The sequence below is a fragment of the Neocloeon triangulifer genome, unplaced genomic scaffold (genome assembly GCF_031216515.1).
Source record: "Neocloeon triangulifer isolate White Clay Creek 2 clone unplaced genomic scaffold, ASM3121651v1 ptg000014l, whole genome shotgun sequence".
NCBI classification, from domain to species: Eukaryota; Metazoa; Arthropoda; class Insecta; order Ephemeroptera; family Baetidae; genus Neocloeon; species Neocloeon triangulifer.
Genome location: NW_026775556.1, coordinates 24,170,041 through 24,195,930, shown reverse-complemented (window position 1 = coordinate 24,195,930; position 25,890 = coordinate 24,170,041). Strand labels below are relative to the sequence as shown.

General features: G+C 33.8%; 3 protein-coding genes across 3 annotated transcripts; all 3 read right to left on the bottom strand.

The window, feature by feature from the left end:
- Positions 1–991: 991 nt before the first annotated feature.
- LOC132199739 (fatty acyl-CoA reductase wat-like) lies at positions 992–7,563 on the bottom strand. The gene is made up of 11 exons (XM_059624686.1): positions 7,459–7,563; positions 7,159–7,401; positions 3,925–4,048; positions 3,756–3,872; positions 3,437–3,526; positions 3,087–3,382; positions 2,588–2,697; positions 2,328–2,520; positions 1,968–2,204; positions 1,522–1,779; positions 992–1,455 (listed from the first exon to the last, which is right to left on the bottom strand). The coding sequence occupies exons 3-11, from the start codon at positions 4,012–4,014 to the stop codon at positions 1,332–1,334; spliced, it is 1,515 nt and encodes a 504-aa protein (XP_059480669.1). The 5' UTR covers positions 4,015–4,048; positions 7,159–7,401; positions 7,459–7,563; the 3' UTR covers positions 992–1,331.
- Positions 7,564–11,787: 4,224 nt separating this feature from the next.
- LOC132199738 (fatty acyl-CoA reductase wat-like) lies at positions 11,788–18,625 on the bottom strand. Its single transcript, XM_059624685.1, has 10 exons — positions 18,480–18,625; positions 14,181–14,309; positions 14,007–14,123; positions 13,753–13,842; positions 13,404–13,699; positions 13,040–13,149; positions 12,781–12,973; positions 12,492–12,728; positions 12,179–12,436; positions 11,788–12,093 (listed from the first exon to the last, which is right to left on the bottom strand). The coding sequence occupies exons 2-10, from the start codon at positions 14,268–14,270 to the stop codon at positions 11,970–11,972; spliced, it is 1,515 nt and encodes a 504-aa protein (XP_059480668.1). The 5' UTR covers positions 14,271–14,309; positions 18,480–18,625; the 3' UTR covers positions 11,788–11,969.
- A 1,082-nt stretch (positions 18,626–19,707) lies between these two features.
- On the bottom strand, positions 19,708–25,461 carry LOC132199737 (putative fatty acyl-CoA reductase CG5065). The gene is made up of 10 exons (XM_059624683.1): positions 25,286–25,461; positions 24,736–24,852; positions 24,430–24,684; positions 22,758–22,903; positions 21,683–21,792; positions 21,401–21,608; positions 20,949–21,111; positions 20,742–20,884; positions 20,333–20,590; positions 19,708–19,952 (listed from the first exon to the last, which is right to left on the bottom strand). The coding sequence occupies exons 1-10, from the start codon at positions 25,382–25,384 to the stop codon at positions 19,844–19,846; spliced, it is 1,608 nt and encodes a 535-aa protein (XP_059480666.1). The 5' UTR covers positions 25,385–25,461; the 3' UTR covers positions 19,708–19,843.
- Positions 25,462–25,890: the final 429 nt, after the last annotated feature.

The window sequence follows — 25,890 nt, the reverse complement described above, 5'->3', positions numbered from 1 at the left end:
AACCAGATAATATATTCTCTTGTTTTATTAAAGACGATCCATATTCAAAAATCAGAGAGGACATTTCATCAAAATTTCTTTTTTCGTCATATTGGTTCGTCAAGGATGGATCTTATTGTGAGACTGCTGACGAGTGACTGACTAAAATAAAACGAGACAAGTTGCGCCGGTATGAAAAATAATGTGAATCATATGCAATGAAATAAAACAAGAAAAGCCGCGGAAATTGCACATTGCTGCAGGATATTCAGGATTGGAATGTTTCATGAAACGTGGTCTCCTACAGGGAGGGTGGAGGGTGCGCTGTTGCCGCGCGCTCTCTATTCCCAATTTATGGTTTACCCATCAGTTTCCGCAGAACTTCGCGAGGGTGAATATGTCATGGTCCCGCACAGACTCAATATTTTCGTCGCCTGCTTCCTGCTTCACCTACCCAAGATGGCCATCCAGAAGAGGATGGACCGAGGATGCAAAAGGACCACGTCTAATCTAAAGGTAGGTGGAAACGTTTTTGGCTGGAAAAGAAAGGATTTTTGTGCTATTCCTTTATAACGTTTCTACGCAACGTGCTGGTTTTAATTTCAAGGAAACCCCAAATATTTTGTAATTTTACAATGTGTGAATATTTTTACGCATATTAGTTGAATTACACGAATTACATACGTTAGAAAATTTATGGTCGTAAAAGTTAGCAAGACAATTTTGTATGAAATTCATATCTTAAGCAGCAGAGATAGTAATAATTGCATTATTAATTAAATTCGCTATGAAGCTGACCGCAGAAAAAATTCTCATAAATCACACATGATTCACTGATATAATAAAGAAATAAACGAAATAAATAAATTAAATCCATTAAAAATATATTTTTCATGCAAATTATAGCAATAGTTTATAATTCTATTCATATATATGCGTTTAATTTGTTGATCGGTTTTTAAATCTAATTGTAAGATACAAACTAACAGGCCGTCATATTAAATTATACAGCTAACAATTTTTTCTAATTTTTATTTTGAATAAAAATGAAAAAAAAAACATCAAAACTAAATGATAATAATAATGAGATGAGCACACTCTTGAGAACATAAAGGATATAACATATTGAAAAAATATCAAACGCTATTTCAAAGACAAAATATAGAACTGAATATTTCAGTTAAAATTAAAAAATAAAACTACAGAAATCTAATTACAACTTACAAAGGAATTATCAGCGGTACAATCACATTCCTTAAAATTTTAAGTTACTTAAATTACAATCAGTGAATTTGCACTAAAAGGGCAAACAGTTGTTAAAACACAAAGGTTTTGGATCTCATTTTCACACTTCAGAGCTCAGGAGTGGAAGAAAATGACGAAAACGTCGACGTCGCGAGGGTGAACATTTTGAGGGTGATGCCAAGGAATCCCAGGAGCATAACAACCTGCAGGGCTCGGTGCATAAAATGCAATCTGAAATTCGACAAAAAAATTAAAAACCAATCATAAATTTAAATTAATATTTTTAAAGAATTATACTTTTTGTATCTCTTGAGGGCTTCTGGCACGGTGGACGGATCGTCCTTGAGCACGTATTGCCGCATTCCTAGGTAATAGTCGCCCATGTACGTGGCCCAGTCCAAATCGGCGATGTCGCATCTGAAGGTCTTCCGGTCATCAGGGGTCATCCTTTCAATCGTGGAGAGGACGTTGTCGTCCTTGAATTCCCACTGCCGAAGGGCAAAGTAGGTTGGTGGTCTGGTCTGCTGGTCGATCTTCTGGTACAACTTGAAGAGTCTGAAATTTTTTATATTTTTCAGATGCAAAATTATAAGTGACCGGTTTTTTATTTGTAATAATTTTGTTAATAACTTGAAAAGATCATTTTTTTTTAAAACTTCATTGAAAAATTAAAAAAAGGGATTTTTTTTCTTGATGTTTAAAATTTAAGGGTTCAAATGGGTCAGGAAAGTGAAATAAAATACCGTCTTTTCTTGCCGAAGAGGGTGGCGACCATGTCGAAGAGGATGGCGGGCAGGAAGTGCAGAATGTAGACGGCGATGTTGTGCATTCTGGTGCTCTTGAAGATGAAGAAGCAGAAGTACCAAAGGGCCTTAACCGGTGGCGCGGCAAAACCCACTCGAAGGAGAAACTCTCTAAAGCGGCCCCAGGTCAATTGGTTCCGTCCTCCACTAGTATAGTTGAAAACTTGCAGCGGCAGCCTGAAAACAGATTTTCCAAATAATTTTATAAAAAAAAAATAATCTCAATTTTCTGGTTTAATGGCAATTTCCAGTTTATTAAATTAATAAATTCTACAATTATTTTTTTAAATACAAACTAACTTGTTGGTTCCAACGTCCCAGGCTGAGGCAATCATTGAGTTGACGACATAGTCGACGGGCACGAAGTCTGCGTTGAGGTCTTTGTCGGCGTTCATCGTCCTGATGATGCCCATGGTGATTCCAGCGATGATCCCGGTCGGTCCGTTCAAATTGTCGTTCCAGCCTGGCAAAGGCTCTTGTGCGGCGCTCACCACTGATCAATTATTATAATTTTTTGTAAATTTAAAACTTTGATTTTCTTTTATTAATGAAATGCATACCAATTGAAGGTCTGAAAATAGCGGCTGGCATGTTTTCGCAGCGTTTCTTCACCAGGTTTTCTGCCAGAGCCTTACTGAAGGCGTATGGATTAGGCCAATCTCCAGTGATACTAAAGAGGAAATTTTTTTAATCATTAAGAAGGGATAAAATTAAGCAACCAGACTTTAGTTTGAGATTAAATATTTAGAATTCTCAAGAACAATTAATATGATTTGATTGAATAAAAATTATTTGCAATTTGTTTAGTTCAAGCTTGACAAGCCATAGTACTTTTTAACTTAAATTTAGTCTCTATTATGAGTTTAATTAAGCTACGTTTCATAAGACTCTCTTTTCCAGTGAAAGCAGTAAAAATTATTTTTATTCCATACTTTCCAGAGAATAAATAAACTAACTGCAGTTTAACCAAAGAATTATCTTTAAGTATTTATCAAAATAATTTTGTATATAGAGAAAGTCAAATTATAAGCGATTTCTAGATTTAATTGATTGGTTTACTGTGGGGCCATGAACTCCATCTGATCGTCAGTCATCCATTCGCAGCAATTGAGCAAATGCTCGGGTGACATGGGCATATCGTAGACAATCTCATCGATTTCGCGGTGGACGCAGTGCGAGAAGGCCGTAGACACGTAGAGGAAGGATTTGAGGTGTTTCATCTCCTTGCAAAGGTTGATCACTTCATTTGTGCCTCGCAAATTGGTGATGAGCGTGTGCTTCAGAGGGTCGACGAATCGCACGGTCGCCGCCGAGTGGAAAACGACAGACACTTTTTCTGTCAGAGTTGCGCGGTCCTGATTGAAATTAATAAATAGATTTTTTGGATTAAGCAATTAAAAAATTCTTACTGTTTCGCTGATTCCAAGACCTGGAAGGGAGACGTCGCCGTTGATTGGCATCACCTTTGACATTGTCGATTTTTCCAACTTCTTGTAAATCTAGAAAAATATAAAAATTTTTAGAGCAAATGTCTTCATTTTATTTGTATTTATGGGGTTGAAGTGAATAATATTAATTAAAACTAAAATTTATAAAGAAGTAGAATTGAATTTTGTAAAAAATTGAAATTCTTTTCACTTTTTCAGAGACGATTTAATTTGAGAATTTTCTACATATTTCGTGCAATTAATGAAAACAAAATTTTCCTCTTAAAAAAATATATCTAACCTGATCCATGAAGAGTTGGTCGGTTCTTTCGAGCACATTTTTGTTCTTCTTGGCGCGGATCAAAATGTAAATACTTTCAATGCCGGGACAAGATCGCAGCAGTTTTTCAAGCAGGACCTTTTTAGAAACTCAAATCATGTTCCTCGACACAATTTAAAATAATTCAAACCTTTCCGAGAAAACCGGTGGCGCCCGTGATGAAGACGGCCTGCCCATTATAGAAATCCGCCACTTCGCTTTTCATTTTCGTCTCTGTCATTGCGCTTGTTTATTTTTTTGCGGCAACTAAGGATCTGCAAAAAGTAAAATTATAATGCTACTTGTGTCAGTCTACCCGCGTCATCAACAAAGATGAGTTTGTAAAATTAAAACGCCTGAAGGTGTTAAGGTCTTGGGAACGTGGATTTTGACCATGGTGCGAAATTACACGAGGTAGTTTTGCCAAAGATCATGCACGAGATGCGTGCGCGCAATTTCGAGCTTACGTAAAATGATTCAGCTCAAATCTTTGTCAGGATTTTTTTGCATCCCGCTCTTGAACGAAAATTTTGATAGATATTTTACATGAAAATTTTTATTGAAATATTTCAATTTAAAATTTAATTTCAAATAATAATAATCCGATATAAAAAATATTAATAATTAATTAAAAAAAAACTTGCATATATTCTACAGCACATCGACCAATATGATTTTCTCGTATGATTTTAAATTTTCTAATAATTTGCATAAAATTTCATTTTATTTTTATCAATATGGTTAGAGTTGATCTGTCATTGGTCCTTAGTAAGCACCAAAATTTAAACTGGTCTATTATATACAATCAGCAAAATTAATAAATTTCAATTTCCATTCTCTATTTCAAAAGTAGGAGAAGCAAACCTGTAATTTTTTTTCACATTAATCATAGAGGCGCATAATTTTTCGACGCTCAAAAGTCTCATCACGAAATCAATCATCTGTAAACACTGCGAAGATTGATTGCGTACAAAAACTCTATTCAGTCAGACTTTCTTCTTCTCGACTAGAGTATTATACTAATATGCTGGTCAACGATTTTTTTTATAGTCTAACGCGGTCAGTTATTGGCTTTAGTCAATCTAGCGAGCAAAAACGTTTTTATAATTTCTTGAGCAAAATTTGGGTTCATCTTTGACGATCTTTTGGTTGCAAAGTGTCTTTATTGATTATATCAGAAGGCTTTTATGTGCGCAATAAATCACTTTCACCTTTTTTAAAGTAAAATTAAAATTAATCAAAAGTTTTTCATCCGCTTGTCCATCTGGGTTTCCTGATCTTTTGTAATATTTCAATTTATAATTAAACAAACAAAACTAACATCCGTAAATTATGGTGCCTTTAATTTGATCAAAGGGGAAAAATTTGTCTTAGATTTTAATTTAATATATAATACATATTAAAAGTTTATTACACAAAATTTCTTTCAAACATTCTATTCTAGTGATTTATGATAAAATTTAACCAATTAATTTTAATCATTCAAATAAGTAAATAACTATATTACATGTTAAAAAAAGCTAGCAAACAAACCAATAAACTAGTGCAATAAAGTAATTAAATCCCAGGCAAAATATTTGCAACCGGATCCTAACAAAGCAATTATTATACAAAAATTAAGGCGAATCTGCAAAAAATAAAAAACAATGTCAATTCAAAATGCTTTGACGAAACTTGATGCTAATAATAATTTGGATAATGTTGGTAGCAGGAAAGATTGGCGGGGTCCTTTTATAATTTGACCTCGATTTTTGGAAGCGATGACGCTGGATGGAAAGAAATTAAGCTTTCTTTTCTGGCTATGCTGGACCATTCCACATTTTTTTCTCCTGCCTCACGAACGGCAGCAAAAGCATATTTCGTTACACTCACGATGAGACGTCAACAGATCAAGCAAGCAAGATTCGCCTCGGAACACAAAATGCTTCGCGCCTAGGCAAGATTGATTGTCATCAGACACGTCTCCATTAACTTGAAATATTGATTCGGTCGTTTAACTCTGACATTTTGTTTTGACCCTCCAATTATGTGCTTATAGCCAAACGTACCTAACAAAAAATAAATATTGTGCGTTAATTTAATTTTGTTGACCCTAGAGCGGTTTTCACACCAAAGTAATAAGTTAGCGAATTCAATAAAGAAACTGTTCAAAGATTTGTTTGCTCACTCAAAGTATTCATTAGAGAGTCTAGCGAGGAATAGAATTAGTGCTGATGAGGAAGGTAAACTCGCGTGGCGGAGAAGACAGACGGTCCAATGATTAAGTGTTTTGCCTTTTTATTTAATGCTGAGTCCACAATTTACTGGGCGAGCAAACATGATTGTCATCGGACCTACCTTTAGAGTAAGCAAAGAATAAAATCAAGGCAAAATACCAAAACCTTGCAGCAGGATCTCAACTCTAAATCCGACCGCGTGACCCGCCATTATTTTTTGTTTTCACTTCCTGTTCACCCTCACTTATAGATAAAATTTTTTAACCAAATAGATTCGTGTTGAAGACATCAAATTTTTTTAAAGTTATGCCAAATTTTGTTTGTATAAAAATTAAAATTTTGTGAGAATGAAAAAATGCCTCCTTTTTAAAAGTGTTAACTGAATTTTTTTTCTTTTTCCAAGCCATTTAAAGATGCATTAAAATGTTCTTCTGAATAGTAGTTGACTTGTTCTTGCTCAATGAATGCAAATATTTAAGAATCAACAATCGCCTTTACATGCATTATGAAATAAATAAATACACCGCGAGGTATTATATTGGTTTGGAGAGATGGTGTAAAATTATTTTAAAAATTTTCGATCTTTTAGCAGCGGTTTTTAAAAGAAAACATATTTTTGAAATAAATTTAATATATATAAATTTCTAATTTTAATAATATTTTTCATAATTTCGAAATTATAATTGAGAGGTAAATTACTTAAAAGGCGAAATTGTTACTAAAACAGCTCAGAATTTTCTCTTTGTATTCAAAAATTCAAATGGGGTTTTCTCAAAGCCATTTGAGCTTGAAGCGAGCGTTAAGCCTTCTTGTTTTCTTGTTTTAATTTCTCACTCTGAATTAAATAAACATTTAAAAAAAATCCACATTATAATAATTAAATGAGGTTACCGGACGTGTAATTTAAAATTCTTTAAGTGTTAAAACTGTTAAAAATACCAGTTATATTATGGTAGTCCCGTTAAAATTTAGAATATTTAAATCCTAAATAACCAGTCCTACTTTCCACTTTCTACGCTAAACTTTAAATTATTTAGAAATAAATAAACCACAATTAAATCTAATTTTTCTATCATTTTGTAATTATACGAATACATTAAAACCTCAAATCGTTTCAATAATTACAATTAGATCTTAAACTTCTAGACAATTCTGAAATCAGTACTTACATTCTGTATGGAAAATAGTTACTCAAACAAAAATCTCCGTTACACTCCCGTTTCCTTGGTGCACCAGGTTGAGGTCGGTGTTAACCGGCGAGAAATGAGCTCCAGCTCTGGACGCAAATAATCCCTATCGTCCCCCACTCGAGTCGTCTCCAACTCTTTTTATTTGCGACTGCACAAAACGTCAGGCGGCGTCTCTCATCTCCTTTTCTCAATGTCATGATTAATTGTCACTTGTTTCATTTTCTATGCAACAGCAATATTAATTTGTGCAATAATATTTATCTGTAACTCAGCTAATACTTATTAAAAGTTACGTCAGGATTGTCAGGAACCTTTGTTGGCAGCCCACGCACCGCGGCCTTGCTCTTGACAATTGAACCTTTTCAGATCTTTCGAAGGGCGTTTTGTGCTCTACTTTTCTTTCTCCTCACAATCAATCTGGGAACTGAAATGAAACATAAAACGCCATTAAAATTTTACAACAATTTAGCAGATAAATTTTTCAACCAAAATGACATAATAAATGTATGAGTAAAACAGGAATGAACATGTATTTTTAAATTTTGATTTATCTAATTTTTAATATAAATTTTTGTCAATTATTGACGTAAATTCTAAATGAATGGAAAATAATATAAATACTGGAGCATAAAATTAAATAAATACATTTCACATTGAAATTAAATATTTAAATTTCTGTTAGGGTCTTTCTAATATTTATCTCAGTCTAATTTCATTCGCATACTAAATTACAAAATGAAAACGGTGGAAGGTACTAATCACAAATCCATCCAGTTAGGATGCCAGACCTCTGGTCTAAACCTTACTAGGCCCTATAGTCACGTCACTCCTCTGCCTATTTAAAAGTTTTTCCGCATTAAATTCGAATAAACGGAATAAACAAAGTTAAGACACAATCGGATTTCCAAATTGTGAAACCGCAAAAAAATCTATCCAATCGGTTTTTTAATAGACAGTTGACAACTCTGGAGGCGCGAGAGATAAAGAAGCGGAATAAATTTCTCCGAAGTCTCAATCCGGTCCAGCACAATGAGCCGGCTTGTAAAGGTCAAACTTAATGTTGCTAACCAATTTTGCTAAGGTGTATTATTTACATTTTGTCTTGGCTCCTAACAATTCACAATAAGGAAATAGAAAATTATTGTGTTGCTGCCGGGTCTCTATACAATAAATTATAACTTAAAATGGTCTGAATATAAAATAGTTTAAAATGAAAATAAAATTTTTATAATCTTTGAATTAATCAATGTTAAATGACGAACAAAAATACAACTTTTTCTAATTTATAACAAATACTTTCTTCCATATTCGTGTTCCAAAATTTTAAAAATTTCAGTGTAAATGAATTTGATGTACGAAAATAATTTTTATTTTCGTTTTAATGTTATTTTAATAAGTCATTATATTAAAGTTTCAGATTTTTATGAATGGGCTTGCAGAAACTCGCGCAAAACGAATAACCCCGCCGTAAAATATTTTTATTGCAATTATTTTCACTTTTATTGTGCGCGATCAGTCGTGGAAACGAGCTTTTGTGCGATTCAGCTTGAAAGAGGGACACGCGCAGTTATAACTTTTACCTTGCGAGATTTGAACGAAAAGTTGCTTGACCAGGATACATACAAGTGCACGCAGCTCGACCTCATCGTCTGGCCCACTTTGTCTGTCGATGCAACCGACAAACCTGCGCGCATAATAATAATAATTGCAGTATATTTTTCCTCTTTCTCCTCCGACAAGACAAACAACAAGGGAAATTCTATGCAAAAAAAAATCCTAACCGACATGATTTTTAATTACATTTATTAACAAAATATTTTGGATTTTCTATTTCACGATCTTTTTAAATTTTGGATTAAATTGTTTTCTTCACAATTACGTCAATTACTTTATTTTAATGAGTTTAAAAAACTGCTTTTGTCTTTTTATAATTGAGACATTTCTGTTTTCAATTTGGATTTAATGTTTGGACAAGAGTAAAAAATAACTATACATAATTTAATAATAAAAGAATGATTGCAACAAATAAACAACCATAAAATGATTATATTCTCAGAGGAAAAATAATTATGCCCCGCAATGACCAATGCTACGAATTGAAACAAGAATACAAAATACATTTTATGGAAATTTCAGAACTTCTGAACTAAATAATTTTTAAAATTAAGAGTTGGCAATTAATTTGGTAATTTTTCATCTCTGAATTCAAGATTTTTTTTAGTTTTCTAACTTAATGAACGTTTTAATTTGAATTTAACTGCATTTATAACTATTTTAAATTTATAGTACGCAGTATTTTTCTAAAGGATGCAGTAAAGAAAAACATTTGAATCACCTAATGATTGCTTCTCTCTCGCAATTATTTTTCAAATGGAATGAGGCGCAATGTTTGCATTTTCCTTTCCATTGAACAAACACATTCATACTGTAAAAAGTAATGTAGGAGTTCCTATTCTGCATCTTGAGCTTGATTCGCTTTCAGTGTATTTGATTTTACTAATTTCTCCTGGCCTCAATTCGCTTGATTTAAAAAATCAAACCTTCATTGAATTTTGCTTTTTCATCAGCAACGGCGTTGGTAGTTTTATTTAAAAAAAAATTATGTTACGTAACAGAAGCGAAAGAAAGACAGATAATTTGTTGAAAACCAGTTTGGGAATCCCGGCACATCTACAAATATTGATTGATAAAGTGTCTCATCGTGACTGGTTTTTGAATTCAAAGGGTGCATGTTCAAGGACGATGCAATTTCAATTATGTGCGCCATTATTTAATTATGATATTATTCTCGTTTCTGCTCAGTCAGTCGTCCGATAAATTACAGCGAATTTCACATTCACGCCGCCTCTCGTTACAAATGAGCGCAGAGAGAATTATTACATGTGCGTTTAAAATATGTGAGTTGTTTACGTAATTGCAAAAACCGCTTCGGAGCATCTGGTCAGAATTTGCACGCGGGACTTCTGGTTTTTCCCGAACACTTATCCATGTTTTTCTATTTCACACGAAAAACCGGTTCAAATATATAAAACAATGTTTTTACCCTGCAGATTTTTTTCCAGAGCATGAATAGATTTTATTCAAATGGACACGTCACTGATTTATCCTCACTCATCAGCTTCCTTAATCGCACATAACAACTAAAGTTATAAGGAGTGTGCAATTCATCACTATTTCTATGGAAGAAACGTCGAGTCATACATAGCCGAGAAGGTCTCTTTTTGTCACTGACTTAATTATAAGAAAAAATGTAGCATGAGATCGCAGATTTTTCCATCCTGGTCAATTTATATTTTATTTCAGTTCGTAATAAAGGAAAGTCATGAAAATACCATTAATTAAATTAATGTAAGGAAGAAGAAATAATTTTTTAATAAATTAATTCATGCAATTACTTTTATTATTGAAGTCATGTGTTTTGAATTAATTTTTTCCAAATTTTCTAAGAAATTAATTTTAAGCCATTTTTTTTAACTGGGCCCACAGTAAGATTATATAAAAATAAATAATTTTAAAGCTTAATTAAATGTGGAGATTACGTAATTTTTGCGTGTCATGTTATGCATTTGAAATAAATTGAAATTTTTATTTTAAAGATTAACTTTGTGACTTGTATATAAAAAATGAATTGTTATAATTTTTATTAATTTAAAACCAGTTTGGGTAAACAACAAAACCTATTGTTTTGCTTCTTGTATAACGCAGACAGCACCATTGGAAATGGCAAAACCAGTTATTCTGATGTTATCGTAACTGCCGAGTCTAATTGTGCAAGTTGACGATGCGAGAAAACACAATGGACCATTTTAAAGTGCGCGTATCTATTTGATCGCAGGGTTGGGCCCAGCAGGGGCGATGTCGTCGAAATTGATTTAAATATTTTCATTACTTGCCTCTTTTGGCGGCGGATTCTTCTCAAATGGTCGATCTGAACCTCTCTTGTCGCATTCATTGTCAGGGATTTCCTCGAGGACATCGACGCTGGAAACGGTTGTTTGGAAAATCCAACTTCGCGGCAATCTGATCCAAATGAGGGTATCGCAATTATATTAAATTCTATTATTAGAAACAATTGCCACAGGTAGGAAATGCAATGCCCTGAGAGTTTCAATTCAATTTAAAATAAAAACTATTTTTCTTTCAATTTGATAATTTCAATTTCAATTTCTATATATGCAATTAAAATTCAAGATAAAAGCTTGAAAATCAATATGTTTGTAAATTATTCTATGATTTGATTGGTGAAGCATAAACAATAATAATTACGATGCCAAGTTATTTCATGTGTTTAATTATAAATCGAAAAACCTCTCGTTTTTTTTGTTCCTCTAATATTTCACCAATCCTTGAATGAATATTTTTAAATTTTGCATGCTTACATGTGATGAAGCGAAGGTGAATACATTTTTTGTGTGGTTCATGCTCTTAAATGAATTTCTTTCTTCCTGGCCCAACTCCATCTTCTCAATTTCCGTATTAAATAACCTAAGAAGATATATTTTAAAAAGATACATCTAAAAATAAGTTTTGAAGTATTGCATACCTTTTATTATTTAACTTCTAAGAAAACTTGGTCAAATTAAGAAATAATACATTGAAATATTCATTATTATTATTATGTAATATTTTATTTAAGATATATGGGAGAGCATAAAGTGGGACAGTATAATTAAGAGATAATTCAAATAAATTTAAATTAATCATCAAGATAAATAATTTAAATATAATATCAAAATGTGAATGCAAAGTTGAAAGAGAGAGAAACTCAGGAACTCCTTATTTTTACTCTATCAGAACTGGAGGGAAGTCGCAACTGAAGATACTCCTGCAGCAATCAGGGTGAAAAACTTAAGGGCGATGCCAAGAAATCCGATGAGCATGACCACCTGCAGGCCTCTATGCAGGTAGTGCAGTCTAAAAATTAAATTATAAACAATAATAATTTTAGCCAATTCACACTAAAAAAAATCAATGATCTTAGTTCAATTTTTGTTATTACTTTTTGTATCTCTTGAGGGCTTCTGGCACGGTGGACGGATCGTCCTTGAGCACGTATTGCCGCATTCCTAGGTAATAGTCGCCCATGTATGTGGCCCAGTCCAAATCGGCGATGTCGCATCTGAAGATCTTCCGGTCCTCAGGTGTCATTCTTTTGATCGTGGAGAGGACGTTGTCGTCTTTGAATTCCCACTGACGAAGGGCAAAGTACGCCGGCGCACTCGTTTGCTGATCAATTTTCTGGTACAGCCGGAAAAAGCTGCAATTTTACAAATAAAATTTAATGGTAATTTAAATTTATGGAAATTAAGTACCGTCTCTTCTTGCCGAGGAGGGTGGAAACCATGTCCAGGAGGATGGCGGGCAGGAAGTGCAGAATGCTGACTACGAAGTTGTGCATTCTGGTGCTCTTGATGATGAAGAAGCAGAAGTACCAAAGGGCCTTAAGCGGGGGCGCGTCAAAACCCACGCTGATCAGCAACTCCCGGAAGCGGCCCCAAGTCAGGGGGTTCCGACCTCCGCTGGTGAAGTTGAAAACCTGCAACGGCAACCTGAAAACAGATTTCTAAAATCAACCAAAAAAGTAATTTTTTTATTGCTTACTTGTTGGTTCCGACGTCCCAGGCTGAGGCGATCATAGAGTTGACGACATAGTCGACGGGCACCAAATCTGCGTTGACGTCTTTGTCTGCGTTCATCGACCTGATGATGCCCATGGTGATTCCAGCAGTGATTCCGGTAGGGCCGTTCAGGTTGTCGTTCCAGCCTGGCAAAGGTTCTTGGGCACCGCTCACCACTAAATGATTAATTTAATTTTTTTTTAATAAAAAATTGGAACTTTTTGCATTAAAGAAATGCATACCAATCGAAGGGCGGAAAATTGCGGCAGGCATATTTTCGCAGCGTTTCTTCACCAGGTTCTCTGACAGAGCCTTACTGTAGGCGTATGGGTTGGGCCAGTTTTCCATGATACTAAAAATAATAAATTCATTAAAAGCCTTATTAAAACGAGGTTTGAGATTATTAAAATTTTAAATAAATTAAGATATAATTATTCAAAACTTCTTTATGTGAACATCGTGATTTTTATAGTAAAAGAAAGGGGTATTGTAATAATTTTTATGAAATTTCTGCCATAAACTGTAAAAAAGATCAAGTAGAAAGAGTTTTCGTTTTGAAATTACATATTACTTCAAAAATTAATCAATTTAAGGGTGCATTATTACTGTGGGGCCATGAACTCCATCTGATCGTCGGTCATCCATTCGCAGCAGTTGAGCAACTGTTCGGGGGACATGGGTATGTCGTAGACGATCTCGTCAATTTCGCGACGGACGCAGTGTGAGTAAGCGGTGGACACGTAAAGGAAGGATTTGAGGTGTTTCATCTCCTTGCAAAGGTTGATCACTTCATTTGTGCCTCGCAAATTGGTGATGAGCGTGTGCTTCAGAGGGTCGACGAATCGCACGGTCGCCGCCGAGTGGAAAACGACAGAAACTTTTTCCGTCAGAGTTGCGCGGTCCTGATTGAAATAATAAATAGATTTTTTGAATTAAGTTATCAAAAAATTCTTACTGTTTCGCTGATACCAAGACCTGGAAGGGAGACGTCGCCGTTGATCGGCATCACCTTTGACATTGTTGTCTTTTCCAGCTTCTTGTAAATCTAAAAATAATATTTTTAATCGTTTTATTACATTTTTTTTATTATTAATTAAATTTAAAAGTACATATTATATTTGACGAAATTGTGATAAAACCTTGTAAAATATTATAAAAATTATATTTATGTCTTAAATTAAAATAATGTCACCCTCAAAATTTACGTACCTGATCCATGAAAAGCTGGTCGGTTCTTTCAAGCACATTTTTGTTCTTCTTGGCGCGGATCAAAATGTAAATACTTTCAATGCCGGGACAAGATCGCAGCAGTTTTTCAAGCAGGACCTTTTTAGAAACTCAAATCATGTTACTCGGTTTTTACACAATTTAAAAAATTCAAACCTTTCCGAGAAACCCGGTCGCGCCCGTGATGAAGACGGCCTGCCCATTGTAAAAGTCCGCCACTTCGCTTTTCATTTTCGTCTCTGTCATTGCTTGTTTATTTTTTGCGCCAACCAGCCAACTAAGGATCTGCAAAAAGTGAAAAAATCATAATGTTACTTGTCATCAACAAAGATGAGATTCATTAGAGTAAACGCATCAAAGAATGACTGTCTTGACCGTGGTGCGTAATTAATTAAAGAGGTTTTTTGCCAGCAGGCTCCGTCATGTACGCCGTGTGTACACAATTTTTTGCTTCCTTAAAGTGGTTCAGAAATTTTCCGTTTATAGAAATAGCCAACTGTTTTATGAAATTAAGCTTTATTACTAAAAAAAGCTCATTGAATGAAAGGATGTCTCTAGAGAGTGACACTAGATCATACTCAAGATTATTTTGATTTAAAATTTTCCAAAAAATAAGAGTAAAATTTTGGTTGAATTGAATTTCTAATAACAATCAAAGAAAGATGGTAAAAAAATACAGCATCCCAATTACAGGACACTAATTTCTTAATTACTTTAAATTATATAACTGGTATTTTATTTTAAATAAATTTTTAAAATAAAATATTAATAATATTCATTTTAAATTCATAGAACATCTCAAATTTGTGCCTTTACCTCATAGGTTTGAATTTGAAATTAAAACGAAATAATATTTAATATTTAATCAGATAATAAAATAATTTAAATAACAATCGAAATAGGTTACATTTTGTAAGAAGTGGTTAATAATTAAAATTTGCATTACATAAAACAAAATAACTTGGGTGTAAATCAAATTATACATAAATTTCTAATTTACTTTTTTATTAAGTAAAAACTTTTCAGGGATTAAACTCATGCATTAATTAAGAACATGTTTGAAGTGTTAGAACAGGAAGTCCAGGAAGACTAACAAAGAATCTTTAAAATCTTTATAAATAGAATGTTCTCCACTTATAATGATAATGCATGTTTCAAAAACTGGTAATTGGACCATTCAAAAATTTCCCCCCTCCTGAAGGTGAACATGTTTAATGCGTATTCCGTTCCAACGAAACAAAATATCAACTAACAAGATTTGTTCGCGCACAAAAAAAGAACCTCTCGCCTAGACAAGTCTGATTGCCTTCAGATGTCTCTATTCACGGACAAATTGATTTTTCGCGACTGTTCGTTTTGATCCAAACCTTCAATTAACGCTTTAGCAAGAGATTAAACTCAGGGTTAAGTTCAAAATAAAAGTTGAACGGTCACTTTCTCCGGTTTTTGTTTCTCTCCGCTCAAAGTTATACAAATATAATCAATCTGGACGAACTAATTAATTACAAACTGCAATTTGAGAGACTTATTGTTGAGAGCATAAACTAGTGTTAATGAAAAGGCTAAATTCTTGTGTAAAGATCGTTTTACCAATGTATATTTTGCTTCTTTTTTATGAATCTGAGTTGCCAATTCGCTGTAAAAGTAAAAACGTAAGAATTCCCATCAGACCTAACTTGTAAAGCTTTGAATGACGCCGAGGGCTGCGTCCTTAATTATCGTGGAATTGGCCATAAACACTAAATTCGTACACGCACCTGCAGATTCGCAAGCAAAATATTAAGCAGTAAAATAATTATATTATACTTCCTGTTGTTGACCATCAATTTTTTTTAGATAACTTGGGTAAAAAATTTAAAATTAATTAAAGATAATTTGGTGTCATAACTATACTGTTTTTAATATATTTCTTTCTTTTTTAAGAGAAAATTCTGTTTCAAAAGCGAAAAAAAATCGTCGCACACTTGAATTGTTTCCGACTCTTTTTCTTTGCGCCTTCAAAGACGTCAAGTAGCGCCTATTTTTCTCAATGTCAAGATTGCAATAAATGCTTTATTTTCTATGCAACATTACAACAACAATATTTGTGTAGTATCCGCTTAGGAAAAAATGTGTCACAAATCACAAAAAGCATCAGGAACCTTTGTTGGCAGCCCACGCATTTCGGCCTTGCTCTTGAAAATTGAATCTTTTCAAATCTTTAGAGTGGCTTTTTACTCTAGTTCATACTTTTTCCTCTCTTTACTTTTGAACTGCGGACTGAAAGAATTTAATTCATGAAAAATTTAGCAGGTACGAATTAATTTTGATGAAAATTGCAATTAAATTTAAAGTCTTATCAATGTGAGCTTTAAATTGCAATTGAAATTTTTAATTTTTGACGATATCAGCTATTGACGTAAATTTTTAATCACAGGAATAAACGGAAAATAAATAGATTAATTGATATGTAAGAAATATTTAAATCTTTACAATATTTCTTAGGGTTGTGCGAATTTGCACGTATATTCTTAATGTTTATTATTTTGATCATCCCGCGAGCCACTCTTAAGTATAATATATGTATTATTTTGCCGACTTCTCTAAAAAATTGAAAAACCGTAATTTTTTTAGAGTCGTACTCTGCGGGGTCTGTGCAGACAATGGCTGGTGAAGCCCCGAGCATACATTGGATTATTTTGAAGATTTTTTAAATGAATCATTGACAAACAAATTCCAATTTCAATTTTTTTTTTTTATGTCTTGAGTAGAATAAATAATAATAACTCTTGATAAATAATTAATAAGAAGCAATAATTAGTCGGCCTTAAATCATACTGAATAGCTGACCTGCGGCTAATAAAGCGTCTCTTCCATTGGTGAAAAAAAATCAATAAAAATCACTGTGATTGACGTAAGCAAATCCCACTTAAAATTGAGTCGAGGAAATTACCGCAGGCCGGTCTTTCAAAACATCTCCGCAGTTTTTTTTTCACTAACCTACAAAAGGATTTCGGTGCATGTGATGATAAATCTCGCCTCAAAAAACTAGAGTTCATAATTCTAGTTGGACCTTTCGGTTCACGCCTGGTCTACATTTTTGTCTGGGCCCTATAGTTACTTCTAAAAGCCGGTTTGAAAGTTTTTTTCCCCATTATTGTCAAATAGACGCAGTCAAAGTAGGACACGATCAGATTTCCTAATAGAGAAAAGGTAAGAAAAAAACTATCGAATGCTTTTAATACACAGTTTTCAACTCTGGAGATGCGAGAGAGTGTTATGAATAAATTTCTCCAGTCTCGGTCCAGCACAAATGAGGGACGCGGAAAGGCAGAACGCGATGTTGCTATAAGCACCATCATCAATTTGGACTTTTTTAACAAAGTGGATATTATTTTACTACATAATTAATCACAATTTGAGAGACTAAGCTAACATTGAGGTGCATTAAAGTGTGTGTTTGAAGTAAATTTCAGTTTGAAATCCATTCACGTGCCCTCAGATGATCATGAAAATTATCAAATATGTGTAGCAACCTGGGAAAAAAGTACGGAAGTTCAGTATAATTAATATAAATTCATTAAGTTCAAATAATTTTAATTCAATTACACTTCTTAATAATCCCATTTACTTGTGAAATAAGATCTAAAAGTTGTTTTTTTTTTATTGTAAAATTTCACTTTTCCAATTAATTATCTTTTTATATGCTTGGTCAGCTAATTTTGTTGGAAAATTTTAATAACTATTGTTTCGTACTCATTTCAAGTTTTCTTAAAAACTGTGCGCAGCGATATTTTGGAACCACCAGACCGTGAGACCGTGGAGAGAAGAGAACAAAACATTCATTCAGGCGTGAAAATTTAATTTTTGGTTAAAATTCAGATGAAGATATTTGACTTTAAAAATTGTGTGAATCTGAAAGCCTGGCCCAGCCCAGGCAAACTTCACATGTAATTTGAGTGGCCATAGTTTTGGCATTATATTTCCTTTCAAAAAATTTCACTTTTGAAAATTTGCATAAGGATTATCTTTTTTGTTTTCGTTAAATTTAACTTATTAAAGTTAATTTAAAATAGTATTTTCAAATTCAATTCAGTTATGCAGCTCAAATATTGAATTGCTTGACTTAAAATCTATTCATACTGTTCATAACAATAGTTTTTTTCTTTCAACATAGTTTTGTTTTTTCACAATTTTAGAAATTAATTGCAAAATATGAAATTTAAACGCACATTAAATATTTGATGTTTGGCCATTTTGTAAATTCTTAATCAATTTCAATTCTTTAAAATCAATCACATCCGGAAATATCTGAACACAAAGTTAATAATAAAATGTAAAAAATAAAATATAATTTAAAAATAAATAATAAAGAATCAAATCGATTATTTTAATTTTACAAAGCTCAGCAAAATCTTCCAAAAAATATAAGCGAATTAGTTTTGTTTACTCTAATATTAATCAAGCATTACTTACGTTTTCAAGTTGAAAACAGCAGTTTGAAGAAATGTCCACCTGTTTCCTCGAAACACCCGGCTGTGTTTGGTGTCCACCGATAAATGAGCTCCAAAAGTCTATAGACACGCGAATAATCTCTCGCGCCCTTCGTTCCCCTCCTCTGAACGCGTTTCTATCCATCCGTTTCTTTCGTCTGAACAAAAAGTCGGGCGACCTTCTCATCTCCTTTTGCTCGCTGCGAGGGTCAAGATTGTTTCATTTTCTGTGCAACATCCATCTCTGCTATTTTGCAATGTTTACGCCTACGAAAGAAAAAAGAGAAAAGCATGCGACATTTTCCACAGATTACGTCAGAGAGCTACGCTTGTAATAGTAATTGAAACTTTTTACTTAAACTGTAATATTAATTTTTTCCTTGCAATAATACCGTACGTGGGCCAATAATTAATTTTTGCAAAACTATTTATTCAATGTCTTTGTAATTTTTTTTATGAAAGCAATTAGGTGTTTACTTAAATCATCATGGATAAAAAAATTATGTTAAATCTTTATTACCCTTCCAACATTAATATTTTTTTCTTCAAACAGGACACGGCACAAAGCTGCGAGAGGAGGTCGTTGGAGGTTCACCTTATTCCGTCTAGACCCGTTCCCAAACCACCAATTAATTCCTTTTTATTTGCTGGTTTCAAACTTTAAAAAAGCAATAATTTCGGATCAAAATTTGATTAAAAAATTTCAAATGCGAAAAATGCGATAAATTAATACTACCGTTAAAAATTTATAAAGAAGTGAGAGAAATTCTGAATGTATAAATTTATCGTTATTCACACTATGGTCAGGCACAACGATGTGGTTCTCGTACGTAAAGGTCGACCACCGGTTTCGAAAAGGCTTTAGCTACTTTTGACACAATAAAAGGTTCCTCGGTTATTTCGCAACACGTTCTTAGGAATTTTAATAATAAATTGTATTATTTATTTTAGCTTAGAAACCTTCAAAAATTGAGGCAAAAAATTTATTTTAATTAACTTATATCTAGAAGGATTTTACACAAGAAGTGTGAAGCGCTTTTCGTGCTGCTAAATTTAAATAAAAAAAAATAAATTTGTATCTTTTTATTGCCAGAAAACTGTATTTAAAAATGCGGTCATGATGAGATGAATTCTTAAAAAATATTTTAAATGTGCCGTGGAGGCTATAAAAGTTTTAGCCAGATATTCAGTCAGTGTATCGTGAACGGAGGTAATAAAACGATTAATAACAGGAGGATTTTCTGACAATCACATTTTATTTTCCTTTTTTAGTGAAAAATATGAAGATGGCGAAAGATTTGCTTATTTTCAATTTGTTTTGGGATGAAAATTTTAGAGAAAACTAATTTAATGAGGTAAATTTGGTATATTGGAAGGTCCGAAGAAAATGCTGAACAAAGCATAGACGATCAGCGCCAACAACCCGTATCGCACGATTTTGTCAAGCCAGTACATCCTGAAAAACAAAACAAAAATAATATTTGAAAGGAAGAATAATAATGAAAGAAAATGTTTTTAGTGTTGTATCAAAAAATGAGTTAATGGATTTTTGAAATAAAGTAAACAAATATCTTATGATAAATGATAATTAAAAAAAATGAATTTAATTTAGAATATTTTTCTTTCTAATTAATTTTGTGTTAAATTGCTTACAATGCTAAAATATCAGCTAAATTTCCTGCAATTATAATCTAATTATGGTTGCGATTATTGTGAAAGCTGATATTGAGAGAAACACAGCAGACTGGGCCACTTTAAAGGAGGCGGATTTTTTTACCCGGCGGGAAGTAATTCGTGAAAATTGGCTTGCATGATTAAGTTTTTTGTTGTTATTACTTGACTATGTGCCTCTTGGCGGCGGGCATTGTGTCTTCAGGTTCGTTCAATAAGTACTTGCGGGCGCCCCTCATGCAGTTGATGAAGTATTCCCGTTCGTCCACCTCCCAGATGGTCGATCCGAACGTCTCCTTGTCGCAATCAGGGATTTCCTCGAGGAGACGCTGGAACCGGTTGTTCGGAAAACTCCACGCGTTGTTCAAATAGTACTCTAAAGCGTGGCACGCCAGGAAAATCCGTCTCTGCATTCTCAGCAATCTGATCCAATCAAGGCAAGGGTGTCAAATAATTAAATTTCAAAATTAAACAATTTTACAATTAGTTAAATAATTATAGTTGATTCAAACTTAAGAATTTAAAAATCTAGAGTAAAATTTTTATGCCTGGGAAATTTTTATTGGGATTTTACCTGGTCTTTTCTCCTTTGATTTTTAACAGACCGTCGATGATGCAAGCAGGAAGAATTTGCATGAGGAAAACGACAATCGTGTGTCGAAAACGGTTCGTTGTTGTGTTTCCTGTTGGGTACCAAATGCAGTCATTCAACGGAATCTAAATCAAATTTGTAGTTTAATTGAAGTGGTTCGTTTAAAAAAAAATGAGAGCGCAGCTTCACCTCAGAGGCTAATTCTTGGGCCATCGTGACGACTGTGCCAATGGTCGTGTTTCTGACCGGCGAGGTGGCACAATTGTACACAGGGATGGTGGTCGAACAGCGGCCGTCGTCTGCGTCCTCCGTAATCAACTCGGATTTTGGCTCAGAACTCGAACCTTCTTTCCTGATCGATTGCCAATTATGATTTTGTTTGAAAAATTTCTTTTGAAAACATCAGCATGAAGAAATATAATTTTTCTCAAATTTATAATTATATTTTTAAAGGATCAATCATCTTTTTTTTTTAAATAATGTTGATATATGAACCATTTTTAGTTGATTATTTTAGCGAGTGAGATTTAAAAATTTCCGAATATTTATGAAAGCATTTTCCCAATATTAAGTAATTTTTTTTTATAATTTTCTTAAATGTTGATATATTAAATTTCTAAGAAAATTATTCATAAAATTACTGCATGGCTCTGCTTCTGCGGACTCCGTTTTTCCAAGCGGCGACGATCATGGCCTTGATTGCGACGTCCACCGGCGAAAAGTCGCTGATGAGGTCCATGTTGCAGAAAACCGAGTGGATGAGGCCCTTGCCGCACGCGATCAACAGGCCCGCCGGTCCATTTAGATTGTCTAGCCAGCCTGGGAACGGCTCTTGCACGGACGAGCACACTGCGGCAAAAAAAATGGGTAAATAGCACGCGCACGAGCGTTGAAATCTTCCTTAGAGTAAAAGTTGCTTTTACCGATGGACGGCCTGAAGATGATGGCGGGCACCGTGTCACGGTGGTCGTTCACCACCGACTCGGCCAGACCCTTCGAGAAGCCGTAGGTGTTCGGCAATTTCCCCAAAATTCTAAAATCATTCAAATAAATTTTGATATAGAAAATTCATGATAAACCAAAGCAAAGTAAAAATCGGTGTTAAAAAAGGAGTGCAAAATTAAATTTTATATTATTTTCATATTTTTTAATTTATTCAAAAGTTAATTATTGAAGCGATTGGACAAATAATTTAACAATATTTCAATAATTGCATTAATTTCATTAATTAAATGTAAGACTGCCCATTTTAATGTACTGCTGGATATTTAAAGCAAAAAAGTCATCAGTACAAATTTAATTCTCTCTCTTAAAATCTGTCATTCAAGGTTGAAAATTTTGCGATCTCAGCAGTAATTAATTAAAACTCTACCAGCAATTAAATTAAAGTTCAGCGGTCCTTCAACTGCTCATAATTAGTTCAGCGTGACTGGGCGTTTTCTTTTCATTTGAAGTGAAGCCCTTGCTTTTATAATATAATTGTTTTTTTCCTGGTTGCACGCACTAGTAAACAAATTTGATCTTCCGTATGAAATTCCATTCGGAAGAGATTTCGTCCAGGAAGCTCCGATTGCCCCCGCAATAAAATTTGGCAGTTTAGGAGGCACAATAAGAGGCTACCAGACCACGTGAATATTGAGATGAAAACGGATAGAAACTTTTCGCGGACCCGATCAAGGTATTCAACTTTTTGTGGCGCGTCTGCGAATATTTGTTTCAAACCAGAAGAGCTAACAGCAATTCAGCGCGTAGACCTCTAAATCGCTCCCATTAACATAACAAGCCACTTTCCCTTTGGACCAAAGCGGCTTATTATTAATTATATCGACAAAATGAAAATGAACCTGCTCGTTATGTAATTAACATCGGAAACGATTGAATTTAACTAGTTAAATAATTGTAAATAAATTTTTTTCCTTACAAGAAGATTTGATTATATTGATAGTTTCTTCAATTTATTTTTTTTTAATTGTATGCCCAAAATTTTGATTGACTCACTTTGGAGTGACGATTTCGAGGGTGTCATCATCGAGCTCGTCAATCATCCTGAGCAGAAGTCGCCAATCTGCTGCTGGTGGATAGACCGCCTCGTCAGTTACAAACCTGGTCGTGTTGCTGTAGGTCGTTGATACGTACAGAAATACCTGCAGTGGAAATTACGAACATAAATAGAAACTTTGAATTTTTTTCATGTAATAGCGAAACAGACTTCAAAATTAATCTCTTAAAAATGCAAGATTTCTACACAAAGCCATTTGAAGCGTGAAGTGGTAATTGATGACGCGCAATTCATAAAATAAAAAAAATGAGTACTCATGGCTGAATAGATTCAAGTACTCCGCAAGAAAGTTCAATAGTCGCTTGTAAACTTTCGGCCTCTTTGTTTTTTTTTTGCGGTCCGGCACTTGCATGATTAATTGCTAATAATTTTTTTTATACATCTTGACAGTACAAGTTTTTAAATTATTATCGCTACTTTCTTTTGTGCGCAAGAAGAAAAAAAAAATATGTGTGTTGTCCATCTTGCTGACCTAAAAAAATTGAAACCCTTTTCAATTCGGAATAAACTTTCCAAAATTAGTTTCTATTGATGAATAAAATAAAAAGTCGGTCAAAAATTTATAGTCGGTGGCGTAAAAAAAATTCGATTTAAGAAACCTGCACCTTTTTCAGTTTGTAACTGTATTTTTAAATCATTCAGGATATTTAAATACGGCTTCAATTATCCTTAGAGTACAAAAGCATTAAAAGCTTTTGGCCCAGTTTAAAAATGATCAGTAATTGAGGACATTTATTGATATTTTTGCATTTTTTTTTTGCATGCCTTTGGCAACTTTTTAAATACGTACATTGAGGATAATTTATTCATTTAAAGCGAGCCCAAAAGAAGCCATAAAAATTCTGACCTGAAGAGGTGCTTTCATAAAATGCATTGTACTTATCTTTGAAGGAGTGTCTTTTTCTTAAAAAAAGACCCGATTTTTTTGTTTTTGGAAAATTTTCTAGATTTTTTAGTGAGAATTTACGCAAATAATGCTTTTTCTCAAAATTGGCTGGGCTAAAATTTGATAAAAATTGATCTTCTGAAGAAACGTTTCAGTAAAAATTTTGATACACCATTCTCCTGGTTAATCAGATGATTATTGATTTTTTTTAAATTCAATAAATAAATAAAGGTTTCATCTTCAAAAATAATTTTCAAAATTAAATTTCAAGCAATAATTGAGAAAGAATAAAAAGCAATAAAATCTCAATTATAAACGGCATCGAGCAGTGCAGTAGACCGTAAAATAATTTTGAATATAAAAAAAATTCCTCAAAGAAGAGGATGAAGCCCGTTTTTTAATACACGATCGCCTTTTTAAATGTCGATGCAACTAATTTTTTTAAATTTTTTTTTTACTTTCATACATAACTGTCGTGTCATCTTTTAAAAGAGATTCAACGATAGCAATAATGTAATTAAGTTACTTGTCATGCTCATGCTTCCTGCCGCTTTTGAACAACTTCTCATTTTTTTTTTGCTCGCCGACTGGTCATTTGCACACAAAGTTGAGCCGCGGGCTAAATAATGGCAGGTCACCGTGTGACTAAGAAACTGGCGTGCGTGAACGAGGTCACCAGCACCGAAAGCGAGAACACGGGCGAAATTTTTTGAAATATTACGCACGACGAGGTGCTGCATCTGTTCGGCCAGTTGGACGGCCTCGTAGGTGCCCCTCAGGTTGAGCGAGACGGCCTTCTTGATCGGGTCGTCGAATCGCACGGAGGCGGCCGAGTGGAAAAAGACGGAAACGTGGCGCACCAAAGTGTCGCGGTCCTGCTCGCTCAGCCCGAAGCCCTTTTCGCTCACGTCGCCGGCCACGGCCACCAACTGCGTGCCCATCGACGCCCCCGGACGCTCCTCGTTCAGCCGAGCAAAAACCTTAAAAATTTCGAATTTTATTTGATAATTAAAAAAAAATTAATAATTTACTTGGGAATTGCGAAATTCGTCCAGGCGCTCTTCCACCGAGTGACCTTTTTTCGGCCGTAGGAGCAGATAAATTGTGTCCAGTTCGGGACAGGATCGCAGCAGTTTTTCCACCAAAACCTTTGAAATTAACAATTAATTTCTACTCCACACTAAATTATTTGATTAAATATCTTAAATAAAAGGAGACATTAGAAAAAAATCTATATAAATGTATATCTAAAAGTAATGATAACGATTATTATAATTTTTTTTCATCCCCCTTTTTGTCTGTATTTTTCTGAATTCAAAAAATGACATCAGGGATGATTTCGTGAGAAAATGGAAACAGAAACCGGGCAATTTTATGGCAAGGTCCAATTTTGATGATATTAATTGATTTGAACATATGTTTTAATTTATATTCAATCTACATTCATCAAAGAAATTATTTAAGTAAAAAAAAATGCATTTTTACTATGTATTTATTTCTAAAAAATATATTAATAAATATTATTTTTCATCAATAAGTTGCAATATTTGAAGGGAAAAATTTCTTGCAAATCTTGCATACCTTTCCCATGAAGCCTGTGGCGCCCGTGATGAAAATCGACCTGCCCTTGAAGAACTCAGGGATGGTAGGCATGTCGAATTGGATGAGATCGTCCTCCATTTTTCCGCCCTGGCTTTCAAAAGTCAAAAGTCCGGTGAACGCGCGACGACGGCCGCCGGGCAAGTGGGCCGAGGATGCGTCCGTGCGCGGCCGCTCAACTTCACCCCGTGGGAATTCGGTGAGCGGAAACGCAATGACGCGACACATATGAACAATTATGCAACAATCGACTGCCCTCTTCGCATAAAACTCTGATGACGTGTCCGACGAAAATTCATCGATCTAATTTTTAATTAAATCGTTTGAGACGGCTATGAATTCTAGGGGTAATTCCTTTTCGCGATCTCACAGTTAAAAAATTGAAAATTAAATTAATAGTTTTTTTTTATTTCAAATAATTTATCTAATGAATCAATAACTGGTTGCGAATTCAACTTCCGAGGCTTCAGCCTAATCCAGCCTTGCTTTATTTAGCAAAACACGGTTTATTTAAAGTGTCAAATTTACTTCCTTGTAAACGGAAAGGAAATAAAAATTACAATAAATAAAGCATCAAAAAAATTAAC

Excerpts from the sequence above, each read along its gene's own strand:
- LOC132199739 (XM_059624686.1), bottom strand. The coding sequence starts at position 4,014 with ATGACAGAGACGAAAATGAAAAGCGAAGTGGCGGATTTCTATAATGGG. Across the intron at positions 3,383-3,436 it reads GTCTTGGAATCAGCGAAACA|GACCGCGCAACTCTGACAGA; the intron begins GTAAGAATTTTT and ends AATTTCAATCAG. Across the intron at positions 1,780-1,967 it reads CTCTTCGGCAAGAAAAGACG|ACTCTTCAAGTTGTACCAGA; the intron begins GTATTTTATTTC and ends AAAAAATTTCAG.
- LOC132199738 (XM_059624685.1), bottom strand. The coding sequence starts at position 14,270 with ATGACAGAGACGAAAATGAAAAGCGAAGTGGCGGACTTTTACAATGGG. Across the intron at positions 12,437-12,491 it reads CTCCTCGGCAAGAAGAGACG|CTTTTTCCGGCTGTACCAGA; the intron begins GTACTTAATTTC and ends GTAAAATTGCAG. Across the intron at positions 12,094-12,178 it reads GCCCTCAAGAGATACAAAAA|ACTGCACTACCTGCATAGAG; the intron begins GTAATAACAAAA and ends TTTAATTTTTAG.
- LOC132199737 (XM_059624683.1), bottom strand. The coding sequence starts at position 25,384 with ATGGAGGACGATCTCATCCAATTCGACATGCCTACCATCCCTGAGTTC. Across the intron at positions 20,885-20,948 it reads CCCAAGAATTAGCCTCTGAG|ATTCCGTTGAATGACTGCAT; the intron begins GTGAAGCTGCGC and ends AATTTGATTTAG. Across the intron at positions 19,953-20,332 it reads GCCAAGAGGCACATAGTCAA|GATGTACTGGCTTGACAAAA; the intron begins GTAATAACAACA and ends TTTGTTTTTCAG.